At 36.6% G+C, this 23,709-nt stretch overlaps 1 protein-coding gene across 1 annotated transcript in view; it reads right to left on the bottom strand.

Annotated features, from left to right (window-relative positions):
* Positions 1-19,231, bottom strand: part of LOC100488932 (collagen alpha-1(XXII) chain) — a 42,664-nt gene extending 23,433 nt beyond the window's left edge. The window contains exons 1-13 of the mRNA XM_004915296.4: positions 18,992-19,231; positions 10,998-11,103; positions 7,227-7,577; positions 5,864-5,987; positions 4,353-4,746; positions 4,194-4,271; positions 3,849-3,860; positions 3,651-3,737; positions 3,432-3,485; positions 2,713-2,766; positions 1,970-2,023; positions 1,753-1,806; positions 845-898 (exon numbers count right to left, since the gene is read on the bottom strand). Coding sequence (XP_004915353.2) covers positions 845-898; positions 1,753-1,806; positions 1,970-2,023; positions 2,713-2,766; positions 3,432-3,485; positions 3,651-3,737; positions 3,849-3,860; positions 4,194-4,271; positions 4,353-4,746; positions 5,864-5,987; positions 7,227-7,577; positions 10,998-11,103; positions 18,992-19,012 — 1,443 coding nt within the window. The 5' untranslated portion in view covers positions 19,013-19,231. The remainder of the gene's footprint in view (positions 1-844; positions 899-1,752; positions 1,807-1,969; positions 2,024-2,712; positions 2,767-3,431; positions 3,486-3,650; positions 3,738-3,848; positions 3,861-4,193; positions 4,272-4,352; positions 4,747-5,863; positions 5,988-7,226; positions 7,578-10,997; positions 11,104-18,991) is intronic.
* Positions 19,232-23,709: the final 4,478 nt, after the last annotated feature.

The following is a 23,709-nucleotide window of genomic DNA, read 5'->3' as shown; positions in this document are numbered from 1 at the left end:
TTGCACTTCTGACATTCTGGGGCCTCTAGCTTTCCATCTTTGAGTGTAGTATCTTAGTCTTTAGAATAAAATGGAAATAATTCAGCATGCTCAGAAACAGAAACATATTTTTCAAAATGTTTTTAGGAAATGTGTTTTTCTTTATATTAGAGCATTCACCTTTGTAAAAACTGCACCTTGCACCCTAAAATTATAATTAAAGTGATCATATATGTCACTTACTGGGTCAGGCTCCCCTATCTTACAAGTTAACACAAGTGAAGGAATATCTGTTCTTAAACATGGAAGTGGATACATTTTGTTTTTCTTATGAACCTTTAGGGCGAGGGCAGATGAAGCGTTAATCTGCACCTTTCTGCCTGGCTGAGAGAAGCGGATCAGCTTCTGTATGCAGCATTGTGCGCGTGCATTAAAAGTTAGGGCAACTGCCAGAGTGTGCGCACACAGATCGGTGCGGATCGGCAGTAGGCCTGGAACATGTTCGCTTTTGCATTTTCCAGGCCAACTGCCGATCCGCTCAGCCCTTCGCCCTTATGACGGGGGTGAGTCCACTTCAAAAAAAGAAATGTGGTATTTAAACCCACGCCATGGGATTTAGAAGATAGGTAGAGGACTCTTTTAGTGAGAGCTCACTTGTCTTGAATAGAGTGCTGTGGAACACAGACAGCACTCTCTGCTAACTAGAGGCACTAGAGGCAAAGTGCAAAAAACAGAGGTTTTAAATGACCCCTACATTTTCTCTTACAGGTAAGTGCAACTTCCCTGTAGGTACACATCATTTTTAGCCATTTTATATATATATATATATATATATATATACGCACAGATAATATAACCTACTTACAGTCTCTCCAATTTCTCCTTGTTCTCCTCGGGGCCCTGTGAGTCCAGGTTCTCCCTTAAAAATCAGAAGGTAAATTTAATATTTGGGTAACATTAATTTAAGATTTATAAAACCATTTATAATGATGATTGGTTACTCACAAAAACAACTTAAATTCTATTCTTCCCCATTCAATGTAACATGGTATAGCAAAGTTACAAAATTAAATTTCTTCGATAATCTGTGACAGTATCACAAATATCTCTATAGTGCATTTAAGCTTCTCTGTTGTGTCCTCTAAATGCAAATACAGTTCAGGGACCTGTTATCCAGAATGCTTGGGACCTGGGTATCTCCAGATAAGAGGTTTTTCCATAATTTGGCTCTCCATACTTTAAAATCATTTAAACATTAAATAAACCCAATAGTATTGTTGGGATCAAGTACAAGGCACTGTTTTATTATTACAGAGAAAAAGAAATCATTTTTAAATATGTGAATTATTTGATTAAAATGGAGTCTATGGGAGATGGGTTTCGGGATAACAGATCCCATAACTGTACTAACAAGCCCACATAATCTATAGGGCTATAAAGACTAACTCCACAAAAAAATTAATCTGTAACCTTAAATATGGTAGCATGTTTTCGATTTGTGCTGATCCTACACTGGTCCAACAACATATATTCTTTTTTTTGTTGTTTGTGTTTAAACTGGAATTACTCCAGTATACAAAACTGACATTATCTACAAAACATTCACTTTTATCAGATATCTGTCTCCAAGTATTTCCCTTAACAAACTACTGTACATTCATGTCATCTACTATGAAATGTGTTTTTTCAGATCCCTCTGAAATTTTATCATAATTGTATACATTTGTATAACACATTTGTAAAGTTATTAAAAATTAAAGTCAATGGAGTTACCTGAATTCCTGGTATACCCTCTTCTCCTTTGATTCCAGGCAGTCCTATGTAGCCCTTAAGAAGAACAACAAAATATCAGAGAAAGGCTAATTTAACAGCAAATAACTGTATCATACAACATGACTGATGGCCAAATACAGCTTTGCAGCGAATCACAATATGTCTGGCTAGGATAAAAGTGACACTATAGTATCAGTTGCAGAGTCTGATTACTTACAATATCACCTGTGAAACCAGAGGGGCCTTCATCACCATCAGGACCTGGGTCACCCTGCAGAAGAAAATATAAATGTAAGCCAGTCTATGTATTTATCTATCTATCATCTATCTATCTATCTGTAGATATCTACAGGTATATCTACAGAATATATTAGAAATATATATTTTCTAAAAATAAATATTATTTATTTGATCGTTTATGCAGTGATATCACTGGGAAACAAATAATTTCTTCTCAAGCACTTAAACATATAAATGTATCTAATTTCCCCCATCTAAACATATTATAGTTTGCTGAAAAATAAGTTGTTTTGCATTATTTTAACTGGTTTACAAAAAAAATGGTTTTGGGAGAGCTAGATATACCTATGGTGAAGCATAAAGACACTTCCACTTGTCCTGAGTCTAATGGCGGCCAGTAAGCTTCATACCACTCCACCATATTTTTGCATTGCACATGGTGAAGTTTAAGCATGTGGGTGGCTAATACCCCATAAAAAGACTCCTGCTCCCAGCAAATAGTTATTGTGCTGGCATTGTTTTTGGATCTTGGCAGTGATTGTTCCAACAATACAACTGTAAAAGGGGTGTCCAAGTACTTTATGCCTACATCTTGTGTCCAGGAACGTGTACAGGAACTTATCCCTATAGTATATATTATATGGGCTATATGATGTTTATGTACAAAGTTACAACACATAAGAATAAGACAGAAAATATTTATTTCAAGGTTATACTTGCCCTGGTACCGGTATCACCTCTTCTTCCTTGTCCTCCTTTGGCCCCTCTGTAACCCTATAGTATTAGCAAAAGACCAATTAAACTACATCACATTATTTAGTCTACATTGCAAATTTTCGATTATTGTGTGCAAAACATGTTATCCGTTTATACACAACTTTTATACAAAATACAGTTAATCAAGAGGTATTAAAATAAACCTATCTTTATGCAACAAAAAAAAGTACATACATTGTCTATAGTACTGATTCTTTACCTGTGGGTGAAGACCCAAAATGGGCTACCTATATAAGTGAAATGTTTGCACTACAATATAATAATAATACATGTTGATTAACTATTAATTAATACACAGGCCAATGAGATATGGGCAACTTTACTCACATACAGTATGTATAAATGCTACATAATTATACAGTGTTGTCTCTTAAACAGAAGAGAAATAAAAGTCAAACCCTTGTCTTTAAAACTAATTTTAATAGCGTACAGCGACAGTACCAAAAAATGTTTCTAGTGTGTTCAATCATAATAAACGCCCATTAAATATATAACGTAATGTGTCTTTAATATTAAGGATAATAGAAGGTACGATCCTAATACAATTTCAGTTGTTCTCCTTTTGTTTATTGCAGCTCTCCAGCATTTTATACTGTACTGTATTGCATATTATAGAATATGTCATAGTTAATAGACAGATTTTTTTTTAGGCAGATACTTACATGTCTACCATGAACTCCAATATAGCCTTCAGCACCTTGGTTGCCCTTTTCACCCTAAGATAGATCATCATAAAAAAACATTAAATACACACACAAGTATAACCATAAAGATTTTCATTCATCCAGTGGCTTTAGATTTATTCATACTAGATACACACACGTAAAAATAATTACAAAATGATGTCGGAAAGATTAAATATTGTAAAACCAAACTTTTACCTTTGCTCCTGGGAATCCTTCAAACCCAGGATCTCCAGGCAAGCAATTGCAGCTGGTCGGAAGAATAGCTTCACCTAAATCAGCACACTTAATCATAAAGCATTTTATTAATACATATTTAGTTATTAATATATAGAAACACTGAATGGATATAACATACCAAGATAGCTTTATACTTTAAATCTTTGTCCTACTCACCCTATAATCATCCTGCAAAAAGAAAATACAGAAAATGAAAACTATATTGCATTGATTTTATAACCACCTATTTAACTTTGTCTTTTATTGACTGGTTTCTTGTTACATTTGGCAGGTAATGTTACTGTGTGTTTATTGGGTTATGTGCTTTCTTAGAATTCCTTGAATCTTCCCTTTTCTCTCCCTTCCATGGCATACACCCACTCTTCTTCCCACACATTTCCCACCCTCTCCATCATTCTCATTATCGCTCTCCATGAATTCACTTGTTTTAGCTATAGTAAGAGTATTCACCAAACAAACTGCCATTCTCATTGCCAGCAATGTGCATTATACTGAACTTACCACTCCAGGAATATCACAGCAAGTTTCTTCAACAGATCTTCCTGCATCTGCAGACAACTCAAATTGTTGTATGTCAATCTGTAATTAAAAGCAAAAGATTGTAATCACAAAATCATATACTCATAATACCCACAAGCACCAATAGTATTTTATACTCACATTAGCTGTGGTATCATCCTTTATCCTCCTTCCCACAGTGCTGAATCCATCCACCCTTGCTGTACCATATATATTGACTGCAGAGGTTCCAACTTGCTTGCAGTCCACATGCAATGTAAGCTGATTTCTTCTGACACTAAGAGAAAGTTTGTGCCATTTTCCATCAAACAAAGTCCCCACGTTCCTAAAAGTAGTTACCTTTTCCCTACCGGAAGCTGCTACATTATATACATCCACTGCATTTGTTTCTCCATAAAGCCTCAGTCTGAACTGTTCAACCCCATTCCTAGCCTGAAGATCCCAGAGGTTCCATATTTCTTCCTGAGTCTGTTCCCTCATTCTTAAGGTTGAAACAAGGGAGAATTCCAGAGGCAATCCAGTGGGCAACAACAATCTGCCAATATAAGTTTGAAAAACAACATTTTAAGCGATAAAATGAAACATAAAATGTACAATGTTCCAACATTCTAAAGATGTTACAGTTGCAAATGTCTTAAGGTGGCCATACAAAGGCTGATTTCAACAGGCAGCTTATCTGCCTGTGTTTGGACACCACCGATAACCCTCTTCGACCGACATCTGGCCTGAAATTGGGCAGATCTCGATCAAACAGGTTTGATTTTTTGGACTGGGAACCACATCAGCTCGTTTATGCAGCCTATGCCCGACATTTTAATTTGATTGTCCCTAGGCCCTTGGACCAAATTATCAAATTACCCAATATCACCCACCCGTGGGTGGGCATATTGGGAGAGGATCCGGTCGTTTGGCTACCTTGCCAAACAAATGGATCTTTCAGTGTATGGCCAACTTTATTGTGGCACATACTACAAGATACTAGGAGGCTTATCTGAAATTCCATATAATAAGTAGATAACTGTGTATTAAGAAAACTGATAGTAGTTTCTCATATGTTTTTGGCCACTAAGGGGGACATTTATTAATGCACGAATGCTCTGAGCGTTTGTTCGAAACGCTCCGAGCGTATTTTCTGCATCAATTTCGTACCTTGCGCGACTTTTCGCACCTTGTGCGAATTTTTTATACTTTGCGACAAAATTTGTGCGTCAAAATCGTATTGTCGCTGAGTACGAAAGTTTCGGATTCATTCAAGCTTCGTTATCGTGACTTTCCTTTGGCCAGGTTGGAGCTGCAGAGTGCCATTGATTCCTATGGGAGGCTTCCAAAATCATGCACAGAAGGATCAAAGTCGGAAAGGTTTTCCCACTGTTTACAATTGTTTGGTACGAAAATTTTGGATCGCCAATACAATATTATCGTGACTATTTTTTCGTAGGCATTTTCGGGATATTTTTCCCATTCGGGATTCGAACTTGTGATTTCATGAATGTGCCCCTAATACTAGCTCCTATATTAACAACTGTATTTGCTTCCTTTCCTTATTGTCCTGTATATCTCTATGGTTCCAATATATTTTGTGATGTAATATTTATAACTTTAGAATTACAAATATTGGCCTTTTCCAAATAAGTTAATGATCTCCTGTTTACCTTGCCAGTCTCTTAACTGGTAATCTTCCCCCAAGCTGGTAAGCAGTAAGATGAGACCTTGATCCTGAAATGGTCTTCACGCCTGAACTCCTGGGTATATTAAATTCTTCAATTAAATTTGTCACTGAAAAGCAAATTACATAAATGGTTTAGGGTAAACAAAATATAATTCAAGTGTAAGTACTAAACATGTTTCTCCACTATAATCACTTTTTCTTGCTCTGGTTATCTGTGTGTAACCAACATTAAACTGGGCAAGTTTAGAGAGCACCTGTTTGTAAACAAATAAAGGGAAGTTCCCACGCTCTTGCCAGATGTCACAGGAAGTCATCCAAAGGAGTAGCAACCAACTTTAATTCATCATCAGTTGTTCAAAAAGTAGCACTCCTCACAATCCATCGAAGTATAGGTTTTTTTAAAATTCACGTTAGGCTCAGTTGTTTCATAGGCAGTCCATAATAATATGCAGCCCTCTCCAGATGAACCTTGCTATTCTTACATTTAGCCTCTAGTATGTTCATTCAGTGGGATTTCAGTCACATATACCCTATTACAGGGCAGCACTCTCTGGTAACTTTCTGGGCAAACAGTTCTCTCATGGGCCTTCCTAGGGTTCCTTGTCTTAAGCACACCAGGGTTCCTATCCTGTCCTGCATTATGTTTTTTGGCCTTTCAAAATTCTATTTGGTTTGGTCCTCTATCACTTGTCTAACTCTTTGGCTAGAGTTGCGTTACTTACTGGTCTGACCTGCTCTTAACACTATGGTGAGCTATGACAAGCTTACATTCAAGGCCACAACAACATTGTGCACATTCAGGATCCATTTGCAACACTGTGGGTACTTTATTTAGCAACACAGAAGAAAATATCAAATCTACTATGCAACTGCACAGGTTAAGCATTACTGGTTTAATCAGTTTCAGCAAATGTTGGATATTTATTGTGCTTACTTAACTCCTAGTTTTACTGCATGGCCACTTTTATCCAGCTACACACATATACTAGGGATGCACCAAACCCAGTTTTTGGGTTCGCCCAAACCCCTGAACCCACCCTGATGCATTTGGCCAAATACCAAACTGAATCCTAATTCGCATATGTGAATTAGGATCGGGAAGGGTTAAAAATCGGCATGCGCGCTGAAAATTCCCCCCTAACATTTAACCTTCCGAATGCTAATTAGCATATGTTACTTTATGCTAATTAGGATTCGGTTCAGCCAGGACCGTGGATTCGGCCAAAACCGAACCCTGCCAAAAAAGGCCAAATCCTGGCCGAATACCGAACCGAATCCTGGATTCGGTGCATCCCTAACATATACACATACAGTGGTTTGTACATGTAGCCCATTATCTTACATACCTTCGTCACTGTAGGAAATTTCTGGGGCCTGTAGAATGTCCTCATTCTCACTTGGAGTTGTTGGTCTGGGGTATGGAAGTCTTGTTGTAATTGTAGTTACATCCCTTGCAGCAAAAAAGGATTCTGTTGGAGTTGGATATGGTCTTGATTCTTCTGTCACCAGCTGAGTGTCAGGGTCATACCCAGAATATGTTATTTCTTCTGTATATAAGTCTTCTGTGACACTTGTGCTTGATGGAACATCTGTAGCTGTCGTCAAATCATCATCTCCAGACCCATAACCGTTGTACCTAGAGTCCCCATCATAATTATTCTCCTCTGAATAAATCTCTTCCTGGAATTCATGGTAACCTGAGTGCAATTAAAATGAAACGTTCAAAGATGATGGCCAGACTTTAGAGGCACCTAAATTCCCAACACATTACAAACGATTTTCTGAAAGACCTTGCAAAATATGTGAGGACTTGAAAAAAAAACTTTGATTATTTGCTGTATGTGTTTGAGCAAGTGTGTACAAGCATACTGTATGTCTGCAATACACTATGTATAAGTAAAAGTAATAGCCAGTAGCAATATATTCTACATAAGGAAACAATTACACCTCAGGATCCCCAACAAGATTATTTGTTCTTAGCAGTCAATGGACTTTGGGCAGGTTTCAGGGCCAGATTATCAATGGAGTAGATGAAGCTGCAGCTCTAGGACCCTTTGCTCAGGTGCCTAAAGATTTAACTTGTTTACACCTGCAGAATTAGCTTATATAGCACCCAACAGTCCAACGGTTCCTGGGTCAGGGGAAAGAATTTAGCTCAATACTTGTTGAGAAAGGCTGAGAATCCAACATGCCCCCCACCCCCAGCACCTCTGATTTTGCAACTCAGAGAAAAAAAATGGCTATGTTTAGGGTTAATTTACCAGTACTCATTGGTTAATACACGGTAAAATTTGTAGGATCCCATAGTCAAGTCAATCAGCAATTAGCTTTACTGGAGGTATAATGGAGCCTAGTAGAGGTATAATAATTCAATTCCTGATTGGTCATTTTCAGTTATTACACTTTGATTTGCTTTGTGTTAATTTAGCTTCAGTATCCAGCACCCCTTTCACCTACAGCTGATGTGATTGTCACCTTATGTGTGGGTACATGTCTGTGTAGTTTGTGACAGTCAGTGAGGCCTGGAGATGGGCACAGCGTAAGGGGGAGGGCCTACATGACAGGGCAGGCTGGGTGAGCAGGGATTGGGCAGGTCAGGTCATGGGTCAGCTGGGTACAAAAGAAGTGGGCAGGGGGAAGGGGAGCCAATCAGCGCAGGAAGCAGGCACCCAGCTTGTCGGGCAGCAGCCGCACGAGTCCCACCCTCCCTATGTGTAGAAAAAAGTAGGGATAAAGCTACTACCGAAGTTGGGCACAGAAAACAGAAGGGTAAAACTAGGGGGATCCCATTGGGTGAGTTGTGGGAAAGGCAATTTACTTAGCAGTCACAGCATTGGCGGGTCCTTTGCCAGTCTGCCGGGCAAGGTGGTGTAGTATTGAACAGTACTGGACCGTTGCGGCAACCCCTAAGGTGGGTACCCACGGTGATGCTGGATATGGTCAGTTACTTACCCGGCGTGGTCCCTTGTAGATGGTTTGTTTAATAATAATTGGTGTGGCGTACTCACTGAGCTAGATACATGCGGCTAGTGGGTATTGCTGGCATTTGGAAGGGCAGACTGGCAGAGGGCCTTACAAAACAATTGTTATCAACTGTTATAATGTTACTATGTTAATAATGGTACTAACATACAATGCACAATGTTTACTTATGACTGTTTCAAGTAATAAAGCCGTATCATCCAATCAAGATGATGTCACACGTGTTATTTAAGGGGGGTAAAGAGAGTGAACAATAGGCCATGCACCTGGTCATGTGTATATGTGTCTGTGCTTTAATATTTGTTTGTGTATGAGTTTGTGTGTCATTTTATTTATAAAAATGTTTATGAGCCATTCTGTGTGTGTCTATGTGTATATCTGTGTATGTGCGTGTATGTATGCAGATACAGGCGCGTCAGGCTGTATGTGTTTCAGCCAGTGTATGTCACGCTGCATCTTATTCTGTGTAGATCACTATAGTGCTCATTTATGCAAAAATAAATGTCTGATAAACAGCACACCTATCAACACAGGGGAACCCTGCAACTACCACCTGGGGTATTTATGTTGGGGTATTTACAGGGTTCCCTCTGCAGGCTACATCACTAGGTGTAGCAGACTTCAGAATCACATGCAGACATCATTTTAAGGCTAAGGCATTAAATGTTAAATAATAAAATTTTGAGCATAATTGCATCAAATTTCTAAAAAATACACATCCAGAAATGTGGTTATATGTATTTGTTTCCATGTTAGGCTGTTAATATGTTAAACCTGTGCTGTCCAACATGATACATGTAGTAGGCTGTGTAACATGTTTAAGGGCCAGATTAAAATAAAATGATGATGTCAGGGCTACATCCAGCTTGTGGGCCTCCAATTGGAGAGCCCTGTGTTAAACAATATGTGGATGTGAGTGTGTGTGTGGGGGTACCTATTTGTGTATCTTGGGAAACATTTGTTAAAACTGGGGAATTCTGAGGATTTACATGGGTTATAAAAGGATGCATAGATTTATGAATGTGAAATAAATATGACTGTTCTTAGGGTTGACGAGCTTGAAGTTTTCCAGAATGCACATTTTTTTTAAACATATCATGCCCCATTCTGTTTAGAGTAATTAAATAGAAATTACACTGACAAATGCTTTGCTAACAAGCTGTGTACAGTATGTTGTTTCCTGGTGAAAATAAGGGTAATGTGATTTCTCAGAAATACTTGCTTCAGATTCTTTTACATGGTAAAGCAATTTAGAGTTCTACCATTAATCATACTGTGTTTTCCATTGGATGTGACTTAATGGAGTCTATAGATGGTACTAATATTTTTCTCACAGCATGAGCAAATTAATATGGAATTCATATATGCAGTTAATCAACACAATATTCTTTTACTTTATACAGTGTTGTAATTATTATAAATGTGATAGACCCTCTTAAAAACATCCCAAGGAGTGACTGGCCATGAGACTGTATTCACTGATACATGGAATTATTTGCCACATATTTTTATGCATACCTTTTATAATGTGTTACACATATAATAGACATATAAAGCAAGTCATTATACCCATAAATATATTCTAATGGTACCAGTGATCCAGTGAGATTCTTTAAGATCTGGTTTTACTCTGGTGTTAAAATAATAAAGGTGAAGTTTTAGAAATTCACAATTTTTTATATAATTGTAATGCCTGGGACCTGGGGTGTTCTCAAGGGTTTTTTTTCCTACAATTTGGATCACCATACCCAAGGCTGTATTTTGGCCTTGTGCCACTCTTGGCACTGTACCTGACTGCACCCCCATGTTGGCTTCCACCACATGTGCAGTAGAGTTTATGTAACTGAAGCTAAATAAGCAGGCATGGTCATGAACATCTTTTAAGTCTAATAAAAATAATTTAAACATTAAATAAATGATAATGGAATAGCTTTGCCACCAATATGGATGTATGCAGCTTGAAGATAAGTTTTTGGCAAGGTCTTGCCAATTTTTGGCCAGATATCTGCTGGGGAGAAAGTTGGTGGGACCATTACACTGGCACATAAGCTGGCAACTGGGTCTAAAAACAATCAATCTAAACAAAGCATCATTCCAGTCTCATAATTGACATTGTATTTTCAGCTCTATATTACCTGAATATTCGTCAGATCCCTCTTGTCCATAAATGCTAATAAACTGCACAGCAAACAGAGAAGTGACTAGCAGCCATGTTGCAATCTCCCTCAGACCTTGGGAACCCTGAAACAAATAAGTAAAAAATGATTGTGTGTTATTTAAACGAATAGATCCCTCTTTGCAATATATATAGATGCTCCAACACAGAAGTGCAGCAACAAGGACAATGCACATTTCAGAAGATATTTATGCTCTTGTTGCACTAATGACACAGTTTTTATCCAGGAAGATGATAAAGACACAAATTTGGGAACAAATGACCAGTTTCAGGTTCTTTGATGATTATGATTCACATAAGTATTCATTAGTATAGAAGGCAAAAAGCCATAATTCCACTTTTCAGCCATAACCCAATCATGACTTTGTTGCCCTGTCCTAGATATTTTTATGAAGAGTATGTACCTTGTTTAATGTTCATGTCTCATGTAAATGTAATTTGTCTGATGTGTTAGTAATATAGGTATAGGATCAAAAAATCTGTTGTCTAGAAAGCTCCAAATTATGAATTAATTTAGATTTTAAAAATGATTTCCTTTGTCTCTGTAATAATAAAACAGAACCATGTACATAATCCCAACTATCCAGAAACCTGTTATCCAGAGAGTTAAATTATGAAATTATGGGAAGGTTATCGCCCATAGAGTTGATTTTAACCAAATAATTTAACATTTTAAAACATATTCCCTTTTTCTCTGTAATAATAAAACATGACCTTGTACATGATTCCAACTAATCTATAATTAATCCTTATAGGCAGCAAAACAATCCTATTGGGTTTATTTAATGTTTAAACTATTTTAGTAGACAAAGTATGATGATTCCCCTAATTTTGAAACCCCTAGGTCCTGAGCATTCTGGATAGCAGGTCTCCTTCCTGTAGGTATACAAATTCTTCTGTTTTCCTCTGTTAATTTACCAATGATGCAAGAATTTTAAATACACCCATGAGTACTAATAAGATATGTCATGTATGTCAGTAAATTCTGTATATCTTTCCCAAAAAGGAATACCTAGAAAAATGTTACTTATTATAGAAATCTGACTTTACATGTAGCATATGTGAGAAAATGCTCTTGTGGAATGCTATATGTGTGCCCAGCAATGAGACAACTTAAAGGCAGGATAGAAGAACAGAAGTCACAGGAAGAAAAGGTTACTGAGACATGAGGCAAACTGGACACAAACAGAAGCAAAGATGCCAAAAGTAATTGTTATCATTTATTTTATATAGCCCCAATATGTTTTATATTGGGGTTTGAATTTGTCTGCTTTGAAAAGCTTCCAGTTTCTTTTTTTTACTGGTACTAAAAATTACTACGACAAAATGTATTGGGCATACACTTTGATATAAAAACACACTCTTCTACTGCAGGGAACTCTTCTATGGTACTGTGTTTTAAGTAACCGATTTCCACCATTTTCATTTATTTGGTCTGCTTTTTCCATTAGTAAATGATTCACATTTGTAGTTCACCTTAAAACAAATCTGTAATATGGCTACACAGAAATATTTGCAATAGAGAATAAGAATAAAAATAAACCTACACAGTCATTGTGGGGTTTTTTTCTGGGGGGGGTGCCACACTGACAGCCACATTTTTTCAAATACATTGTTTTGTACCACTGACATATAAGGAAGATGATGGACAATGTACATTCAGTGTTAGCCAGCTACCAATCCGAAATATTAATACAGGTATGGGATCCGTTATCCAGAAACCCATTATCCAGAAAGTTCTGAATTACGGAAACGCAATCTCCCATAGACTCCATTATAAGCAAATCATTCTAATTTTTAAAAATTATTTCCTTTTTCCCTGTAATAATAAAAAAGTACCTTGAACTTAATCCCAACTAAGATACAATTAATCCTTATTGGAGGCAAAACAAGCCTATTGGGTTTATTCAATATTTAAATGATTTTTAGCAGACTTAAGTTATGGAGATCCAAATTATGGAAAGATCCTTTATCCGGAAAACCCCAGGTCCTGCGCATTCTGGATAATAGGTCCCATACCTGTATACAGATGGAATTATCCATGCAATAATTGAACAATAAACCTCTCCTGTATTATTCTCTAGAGGAAAACCCCTATTCATACAAAGGATAGAATGAAATGATCGTATGACAATGATTGGCAAAGTGCAACATGACTAAACAAGTTCAAAATTAACCTTTAGCTAACACTCCCATAACATCAGGAAGGATCTAAAACTCCCCGGCTTTCAAATATCTTAATATAATAACAGAAAGGAAACATACATGATATTATAGGCAAGAAAAGGCAAAGATTGCTGCCCTTCATAACCCTAGAGAGGAAAAAAGGCAAGTGCGTGCACCATAGGTAGACTGAACTGGGTGCCCTCATTTTGGTTATTCTAATACAGATAAACCCATTATCTAGAAAACTCTGAATCACAGAAAAGTCATCTCCCATAGACTCCATTTTCTCTGTAATAATAAAACAGTACCTTGTAGTTGATCCCAACTAAAATATAATAATCCTTACTGGAGGCAAAATCCTATTGGGTTTATTTAACGTTTATTTATGAAACAGTTTCTGCCTTTGCAAAAGCTGTATTAAATTTTATTTTATTCAATTTTTCGCATTGCGAATATTTCTTCTGTTACTGACAGAATCCATTGCATGGAGTCCAAATTATGGAAAGGCCCCTTATCTGGAAAACCCTATGTCTGGAGCATTCTGGACAATAGGTCCCATACCTGTAAATATAAATCTGGAATGTATATTTTTGCATATTCAGCTTGCTGGTATGCTGTAGCTAAATACAGATGGATACAATATGACATGGCATTTGGTAACATTTACAACAGTATACTGTATATAAAAAAAACTACAGGCCTTGACAGACTTGTAACTTTGATTGTGCAATTTTTCATTACAAGGGCTGGATTGTCAGACTAGTAGCCCCAAGGTGTTGGGAAATTTACAAAGCAGGCTTTTGTAAATCTTGCTACCTACCTTGTCAGAAGGTACATGAAATGAAATGTGCTGGTTTGTCAGATAAATGACAAATGCGGAATGCAAAAAGAAATGTAAATGATGTGAAGCTGAATCCTGCCAGCTGCTGAGGACTATGAGGTTTAAAATTAGAAAAAATGATGGCACCCTTGGCAACCGAGCGAATGCGCATGAATATGGGCAGTGACGCCACGTGTGGGGCCAAGGAGAACACAGTAACAAGCATCTGCTGCATGGGGAAAGAGAGCCAATTTCAGGGGTAGGCAGAAGAGGTACCTGGCTAGCACCCCCTCACCATTGTGCCCTAGACATGTGCCTTTTCTGCCAACCCCTAGTTCAGGCCTTGCAACCAGCGGGCACACAGAGCAGATGTCAGCCTGAAAAATGTGAAAGCGGACATTTTCCATGCTGCTCCAATCAGCTCCACTTTGTGTGCCCACACTTGCACAGTTGCTGTAGGTTTTAATGCAGGCACATAAAGGAGCATAGGCAGGCAATCTGCTTCTCTTAGCCTGGCCAAAAAATGCAGAGCTAAGAGAAGGGAATATACGCACCGTGTGCCCTCACTCAGTCAATTTCTGGAGTGTGTCTTAAGAAATCCTTGTCAACTGGTACAATCTAATACATCTACTTTCAGATATCTTCTATCTATTGCAGCTTTTCTCTTTCTAATGGTTTCCGTCTGTAGAGATTAATGATTAAAATAACTAATATATACTTTGGGAGGTGTCAACAGGCTAGAGCTTACACATTCCTTTATTTAGCTGAAGGTTAGGTCAAAAGAGATTAAACCATTTTGACCAACTCTCCAGAGTTTAGTCTAGAAACATATAGTTATAATATGGTTATATAATCCAAAAGCTTTGGTTACGTCTGTCGTCCACTTATCTGGTTTATAACTTCTAATGCCGAGATGCACAAGGAGACCTATGATAGACCTATGATGGAGCCATAGTAAGGTTTAGATAAATGTAAGAAATGTAGCTTTCTGTAAAAAAACAAATCCCCATAGTCTTGCTTGCAGCTTTGTTAAAAACACAGGGGTGCCATTTACAACACACCCATGCTAGTGTGGGCGCTCAAAAAGGAACACAATAGAGGAGCATATTGACACAACTCATTAAATTACTTGTATCCAAGCACACTCCTGCACTGCCTCTTCTGGTGTATGGTGGCCAGATGCATCTATTGGCAGTGGGGTACCCTGGAGCTATCACCACCCTGGACTTATTCAATGGGAGCAGCAGACGTGTGACCAGTGAATTATATGCAAATGCCATTTTAAAAGGACACTCTGAAAGTCACACAACCCCCATCAGGGCACAATAGTGGAAGATGTAACTTGGCACCAATTGGAATTAGGGAAAAAATTACTGAACAATGTATGATTAACATGGCAATTTGATTGGAAAATTGCACTTTGCACCCTGCAGATACATTAGTAAATAACCCCTACAGTTAATATCATAATAATGGTTATACTGTACTATACATTCTAAAATCCTTCAGTCACTTAGTAGGAACCTGACTTGTTTTAGAACAATCTGAAAAGGCTTCTTTTGGATATGTATAGTTCAGTGAGATTTATGGTCACTGGTATGTCCAGAACTCATTAACTGAATGCAGAAATGTTAAGGTGAATTGTCAGTTTAGCAATTAGCAATTTAGCAATTTCTCCTTTGACCAAATTGCTCTCAGGTGATGCATCTGGAGGCAACAGTGACCTTAACTACTATGTCTGTGAATCCCTCAGTATGACACCTTACAGCCGGTGTATTAACATTAAGTTACCTACCCAATAGGTGCAATATGTATATCTTACTGGTCTCCTTACTGCTGTAGTGCTTGTCTGGGCAAGTAAATAGATATTCAAAGTAACAAGCAATGATTGACTGTGTTTCATGTGCTGCTCTGTAAAATATTTTCTTTTCAAAAACCTAAAACTGTCATTTCCCCTGGGATAAAAGCCAAAACTAAAATATGGTCTGCAATATCCCCAAGCACAGATGGAGGGACAATTCTGAACATATAGATAGAGAACTCTGATTGTCATTCCATCCTGGGGTGACAAAGCCTTCATTGCATATAAACTGGATTTTCTGGATAACGGGTTTCTAGATAGTGGATCCAATACCTGTATAATAATCACCAAAATGTAATTATGAAATTAAATGCAAAGCTGATCATTTTTAACATAGGATATATTTTCTTGTTAGTTATTAATGTTTCTACGCCATAATGACATTGACAAGCCTTCCATGGAAATACTAATAATGTACATGCTATTTAAAAAACATTTTATTGCCAGGAGCACTATTACAGATTTCATCCCAAATGGTAAATTATTTTGAGTACGCAAACTGTTAAAACAGATGCTCATATAGACCTTGTACCCGGCTAGCAAAGTAATGATATATTTCAATGTCTGATTGATCGATATACGTTATGTCTGCTTGTGTGACTGTTGTCTTACTGTAAATTGGAGTCTGACTCCATTATGTAGTTCCCATGATTATCGAAGTGCATTAGAAGGTCAGTGAAATGTATAGTTAAAGGATAAGTTGCCGGGTAGACTAGACATTCCACCAAGCAGAGTGGCATCTGCACTATATGTTGTGCAAATATCAGCAACATAAAGTGCTGTTTCAGCTGCCTCTTCATTTTCTTCAGCTTGTGAAACAGACAGATAGGTGTAAAACTAACCCAACAGCTCTCAATTTACCAAGTTAGAAATCTAACACACAGCCACAAAAATCATGTATAACAACAATCCAATAATTTACCAAATACCAGGCAGAAATGTCATTTTTTCATGAGAAATGCTCATTTGCAGAAATGTTCGAGCATATCTAACAAGTAGCATATACATTTTTATATTATTTTATTTGTATACAAATGTACATTAATGTTGTGGGTGAGGGGTTAAAACACCATTGATATTACTGTTTAATTTCTTTATAGCACAAATCTTTCAGGTGTAAGGATAATACAGGTATGGTATCCATTATCTGGAAAACTGTTATCCAGATTGATCCAATTTTTTCCTTTTTTTTGTAATAATAAAACAGTACCTTGTACTTGATCCCAACTAAAATATAATGAATCCTCATTGCAAACAATGAGTTTATTTAACGTTTAATTGATTTTTTGGTAGATTTAATGTATGGAGATCAAACTAATGGAAAGATCCCTTATTTGGAAAACTCCAGGGTCCCAAGCATTCTGGATAGTAGATCCTATACCTGTACTATAGAGAGAGTGAAGGAGCTTACAGCAGTTGGGTTGGTAGCATTATACCCTTGCTGACCCATAATCTTAATCAGCATTTATTAAAAAGAAATTTTAAAAATCACAGACTTCTTCTAATAGAAAATGTGTTACTATACCACACTACACATTACTATAGGCACAATACAACTACACAAATTCGTTATCTCAGTTAAGATTAAATTGTTTAATTGTGACTGCTCTCTTTTTATTACATAGAGTGCTACATAATTTTGAAATGGCTGGTGCTTTATTAATTACCTATCTGATAGGCGTGTGCACTTGCAATTGGAATAACTCTGAAAAAAAACAGCATTTCATTAATGTTTTTTTCTTTTTGCTGTTTGACGAATAATAACATTATTTCCAGTTAGATGTTGTTGAGTGTTTTTCCCCTAATCTTTTATAAAAAGAGACATTTTGCATGAATTATTTTTTATGCAACTTCATAAATTTGTGTAATTTACTCTGCAAATTGTGTGTAAATGTTTAGTAAAGGGGTTAGTATAGTAAATATATTAATGTTTTCAATTAATGGCATTTTTTTTTTACATTTGAGTAGGTATACTGGTCATCGATACCTTGAAATCACTTCCTGGCAGCTTATTTATTATTGTATATTCAGTTGTCTTTTTTATTTGCAAAATAATCCTATTGGGTTTACTTATTATTGGGTTTGTTACCTGCACCCGAGCAAACTGTTGGACCTGTAATCTGAGTCCTCCTCCTGTTGACATATGTATATATATATATATATATATATATATATATATATGTTCAGGTATGGGATCTGTTATCTGGAAACCCATTATAAAGAAGCTCCAAATTACAAGGCCATCTCCCATAGACTCCATTTTAAGCAAATAATTCTAATTTTTAAAAATCATTTCCTTTTAAAAATAGAGAACAGAGATGCAAAATACAGAAAGACCCTGTATCTGGAAAATCCCAGATCCCTTACATGTATATAAATATAGAAGAGACCACTATATGTATACAATTTAAAATAGTTAATTCATTTATTACGAAGGATATATTATTTTAGCATATATTTTCTTTATTTTTAATTTTACAGATAGATGTCATAAATGAGTTTGACCACTATAATGTCTAAATATGTATCTTTATTTTTTTTTTATTAGATCCAACGATCAGCAATTTCAAAACTATGTAAGTAGAAGATATAAATAGCAATACCACACTCAGGGGCTGATTTACTTACCCACGAACGGGTCGAATGGAGTCCGATTGCGTTTTTTTCGTAATGATCGGTACTTTGCGATTTTTTCGTATGTTTTGCGATTTTTTCGGATTCTTTACGAATTTTTCGGATCCAATATGATTTTTGCGTAAAAACGCGAGTTTTCCTATCCATTACGAAAGTTGCGTAAAAAGTTGCGCATTTTGCGTAGCGTTAAAACTTACGCGAAAATTGCGCAACTTTTTACGCAACTTTCGTAATGGATACGAAAAACTCGCGTTTTTACGCAAAAATCGTATTGGTAACGAAAAATTCGTACAGAATCCGAAAAAATCGCAAAACATACGAAAAAGTCGCAAAATGTTCGTTTTCAAGTCGGAACTTTTCCAATTCGGGTCGGATTCGTGGGTTAGTAAATCAGCCCCTCAGTCTTGGTGCCTTTATTGCTAGTGTCTTTATTGTAAAAAGGATTATAGAACAAATTGAGAGGATCTCTTACCTTTGCACTTGAGCGAGACATAGTGCAGTGAATCAAGCCTCTGACTTCTGCTGCACAAGGAAAGTTTTCGACAAGCTATTTATTCCTTAGATTTCCTTTTGGCAATCATGCTATTTTATACTATAGTTTAGCATTAGATTTAAGCCAGAATCTTGTAAGAATCTAGTAAGTCTTGTCTCCACAGCAGCATCCCAAGGGCCCTCTTCATTCAACTGCAGTCCCACTGATCTCAGAGGTTCAGAAGCAGCATCTTGAGGAACCCAGGCTGGTGAGAAATACCTGACCTAGGAAATGCAAACATTGCCAGATATGTTAAGCTTGCATTGTCAAGCCATTGCCCATCTTCACACAAGATTTATGAGATAGTTTGGTCATGAAAAGAAACTTTTTTTTAAAACAACTTAGGGGGTTATTTATCAATATCAATTTGTTTCTGCAATGTGAGTTTTTTCTTCCACTGAAAATCATGAATTTGAATTTTGAAAAAGATACATTTTCAATATTTATTAAGCAATTTATTAAGCAAAAAAAAACATGAAGAACTCAAATGTAAGACTTTGGTACATAAAAGTTTGCAAGGTCATGTAGAAGTCAAGGGGTGCTGTCATAAGCAAAATTTTAACTATTTAGTAAACTCAATTTTTTTAAAAATATTTTTAGCTTGCCAACCAATTAATAATGATGAGTAAAACATGAAATCAAGATATTCAAGGTGTTCATGTATTTTTTAATGGTTTTATGCAATAGCATTTTTTGATCACATTTTTTAATAAATATGTTACGTTGATGTTTTCTATTAAATTTGAGGTTATTTGAAGTAGAAAAAAATGCTTTGATAAATACCTCCCCCCCATGTGTATATATGTTCATTGTTTTCTGATGTAAAAATGTTGGTAGCCATAGCTATTCTAGATTAAACATTGAAAATGGAAAATCACAAGTCTCATTCTACACTTCTACGCTCACCAGGCGAGGTCACCAAGCAAGCAGATCTTCCCAAATATGCCCAGCTACAGGAGGGCAATATCGGGCTAATCCGATCATTTGGCCCTAGAACCAAATAGGCACTGTCTGTTCGGGGGGCAAATCAAACCTCCCTGATTGAGATATGCCCAATTTCAGGTCAGATGTCAGTCAAAGAGACCCGCTGCTGCCCATACAAACAGATAAGCGGCTGAATCAGTCTAAAGGGCCGATATCGGCAGCTAAAATCGGCCTGTTTATGCCCACCTTTAATCAGTTATTTAGTAAGATAGAGCAAGGATTCAAAAGCTTTAACATGCGTGGGATATATTATCTGGGATGCTTAAGGGCAGAGATTTGCTGAATAAGGAGTAGTTCCATAATTTGGAACACCATGTCTCAAGACTACCCAAAACATCTAACATTAAAAATACCTAATAGGATTGTGTAGCAATTGTATATTTTGCCCTGGTAATGCAACATTTCAACATTTCAGATTAACTGTTTTACTCCTGTTTGTGGTGCTAAATAAATACATACAACAAAATAGTTTAAACCTTTCTTTATAAATACATACATTTGTGTTTCATGGCCAAGATTCTAGCTATTTCTGTGATATAGTATCAAGTTTATTGGCATAATATGATGTTCCTAGGCCCCACAGAAACATTTTAGGAGTGATGCGCCAAATTCAGGATTCAGCCAGGATTTTGCCTTTTCAGCAGGTTATAGATTTGACCGAATCCAAGTGCTTGTTCAAATTCAATCTGAACCCTTAAAATCACTTTACTTTTCATCACATGAACACAGAAGTTGAAATTTTTTTACGGCATGTTGTGTGCACTTTTCCCATTAACCTATGTGTGCCCTAATTTGCCCTATTCAGTGTAGATTCGGTACATCTCTACATTTTAGAGTTCCCAAACATTGAGGAAGATGACCTGTTTACAAAAGATATATATTTTATATATATATTTTTTTTTTTTTTTTTTTTTTAAGATACTATAGCACTCCAGGTCTGCTGGCAAAATCATTCATTCCCCACTTAGACAATATTACCATGTTGCTCAGTCATTTTGATTTAAGCCAATAATGAAACTGTAGAGAAATTCATATTTCAACTGTTTTGACAAGTTAGCTTTGCCAAACTGTGTTCTTTTAATCTGCCCTCACAGCACCTAAATCATAGTTGACCATGTAGCAGGAAACATGCATTTATTATTGAATTTTATGAACTAAGTCACATAGGATAAGTATTGGAGTAGAGCCTGTCCCAATCATAAACAATGAAAAAATACAAGTTTAGTTACTGTATGTTCAAGTTGCCCCTGCGGCATGGCCCTATAGAACAGATCAGGTTAACAAAATAATTATATTGGGTGGCTACTAAATTGATGACTTTACTGGCTTCTACAGTATGTATAATGCTCAAACTGTTAGTAATTGGCATGCATGCTGTGTATTTGATAAGTTTCCAGAAATACAGATAATTAATAAAGATCAATTGATTTGATGGGTTAATAGATAATTATATTATAAATGCACTTTCTTTCAATCTCTTATGACTTACTGAGTTGGTTTAGATACTATCTGATGGGCATTTGTTTACCTTAAGTAAATATTAACTATCCTTTCATACAGTGATACACAGAAACCTTCATTACTACAGGTATGGGTCCTATTATCCAGAATGCTCGGGACCTGGAGCTTTCCATAATTTGGATCTCCATACCTTAGAAGTCCAATAGGATTGTTCTGCCTCTAGTAAGGATTAATTATATCTTAATTGGGATCAAGTACAAGGTAGTTTTTTTAAATACAGAGAAAAAGGAAATCATTTTTAAAAATTAGAATGATTTGCTTATAATTGAGTCTATGGCATGGGAGATGGCCTTCACATAATTTGGAGCTTGCTGGATAGTGGGTTTCCAAATAACAGATCCCATACCTGTACAAGACATTTGGAAACTAGGCCTCCTAACCTGATAACAAGAGTTCTGCATCACAAACCCCAGTATTAAGCCTTTGTTGGCTGACACTACTCCTGCCTATTTCTGTTTACCTCTTTTCTCCCCAAATATGCAGGCCACCAAGAGAGGCAGGACCAGGCAAGTAAACTGCAGCCTCCATTATGAACCTTCTGGAGCTAAAATAGCACAATGGTGTAGATAAAGATTGCATTACAATTTTCTGTCATCACATGTTCAAATGGAAGATGATGTTTATGTTACCTAAGGCCAGTGACTGTACAGCTAGATCTACATGCAGTCTTGCAAAATTCTAGACCCAGAGCCTTATTGTATCAGTCTGAAACAAATACTCATGAGAATCCACTACTAGACTTTCAACATGAATGCATTTCCAAAAGGCTAGGGTGCTTTGTCCATACATAGGATCTTGCTTCTTTTTCCCACTGCAGCTTTGCTTGGGTGTTATGATCATCAGAGTAGTCAAAACCATGATTTAGGAATGGACAACTCTCCCAAAATTGCACCTGGGTCTTTCACTCACCTTTTCTGTAAGCACTTTGAGGGAAACTATAAAACAGAAACTGCAAACCAGTTTTCAGAACCATCAAGCCCTAATGGGTTAAATGAAGACTGGAGGTTTACATTTTTTCCTTTCAACATTTTTTACTCTAATTTCTACATTGAAGTACAAATCTACAAAAATATGGAGACTGCGGACAGCATGCTCAACTTTACTGACTGGGCTTTTAGCTTTACAGTATTCCAAAGTAAACAATGTTTATTATAAGCGATGTTTCGTAACCAAGTTAGATTGGGTTTCCCAAGTTTTCTGTTTATGCAGTATAGGAGGACTGTGTAGCCCACTTATCCTTTCTGAATTAAAGTTTACAGTGCAATCTGAGTTACACTTGTTCCTGTGTAGATTTACATTGCACTACATAGTTGGGCAGAAGTGTAGACAGGCACAGCCGTAAGAGCACTGTCCTGGTAGCAGCTGCGACTGAGCCAAAACCTTCTAGGAGCAAAAGCCCTGAAAGGCATCGGGGCAGTAGCTTTATACTTGCACAAGAAGTCGGTCCAGCGAGTAACTTGATTCTTTTATTAGGCAAAAATTATTTTTGGGGTTCTCATGTCCTTTAATGTAAGTTATCACTACAGTGTGCGATTACTGGCAGATAAGGTTGATACCATATAAACCACACAAGCTTGGATCCTGAATACAGACCTACATTTGTGGGACACCAAATTAAGAGATAATTTGTAGCATTTACATAGCAATGCACTTTACATGATGGGATGTTGCATTATGCTGTATGTACATACAAGTGACATTTAAAGACTCTAAAAGCACCAGACGGAAATAAATACTTTAACATCTGTGTCCTCCATAAAAAAAAGAGCATATAACCTACATGAATGCAAACATTTTTAGTGCAGTGTAAGATAAAAGGAATGGATACAAAGCAGAGTATATAATGGATTCCATAACAAGTGACAAATTGTATTAAGTATTTCTGTGACTGTTTAATGGTACTTGCAGTAATTGTGCTGTGGTTGGCCAATCATATTTAACTGTACAGGTATGAGATCTGTTATCTGGAAATCAGTTATCCAGAAAGCTATGAATTATGGGAAGGCCATCAACCCATAGTCTCCATTTAATCAAATAATTAATATTTTTCTCTATAATAATAAGTACCTTGTACTTGATCCCAACTAATATATAATTAATTCTTCTTAGAGGCAAGACTATACTATTGGGTTTATTTAATGTTTAAACATTTT

Source organism: Xenopus tropicalis, chromosome 6, assembly GCF_000004195.4.
Source record: "Xenopus tropicalis strain Nigerian chromosome 6, UCB_Xtro_10.0, whole genome shotgun sequence".
Taxonomy (NCBI): domain Eukaryota; kingdom Metazoa; phylum Chordata; class Amphibia; order Anura; family Pipidae; genus Xenopus; species Xenopus tropicalis.
The sequence above is the reverse complement of the archived record's forward strand: the minus strand, read 5'-3'. Positions and strand labels throughout refer to the sequence as shown.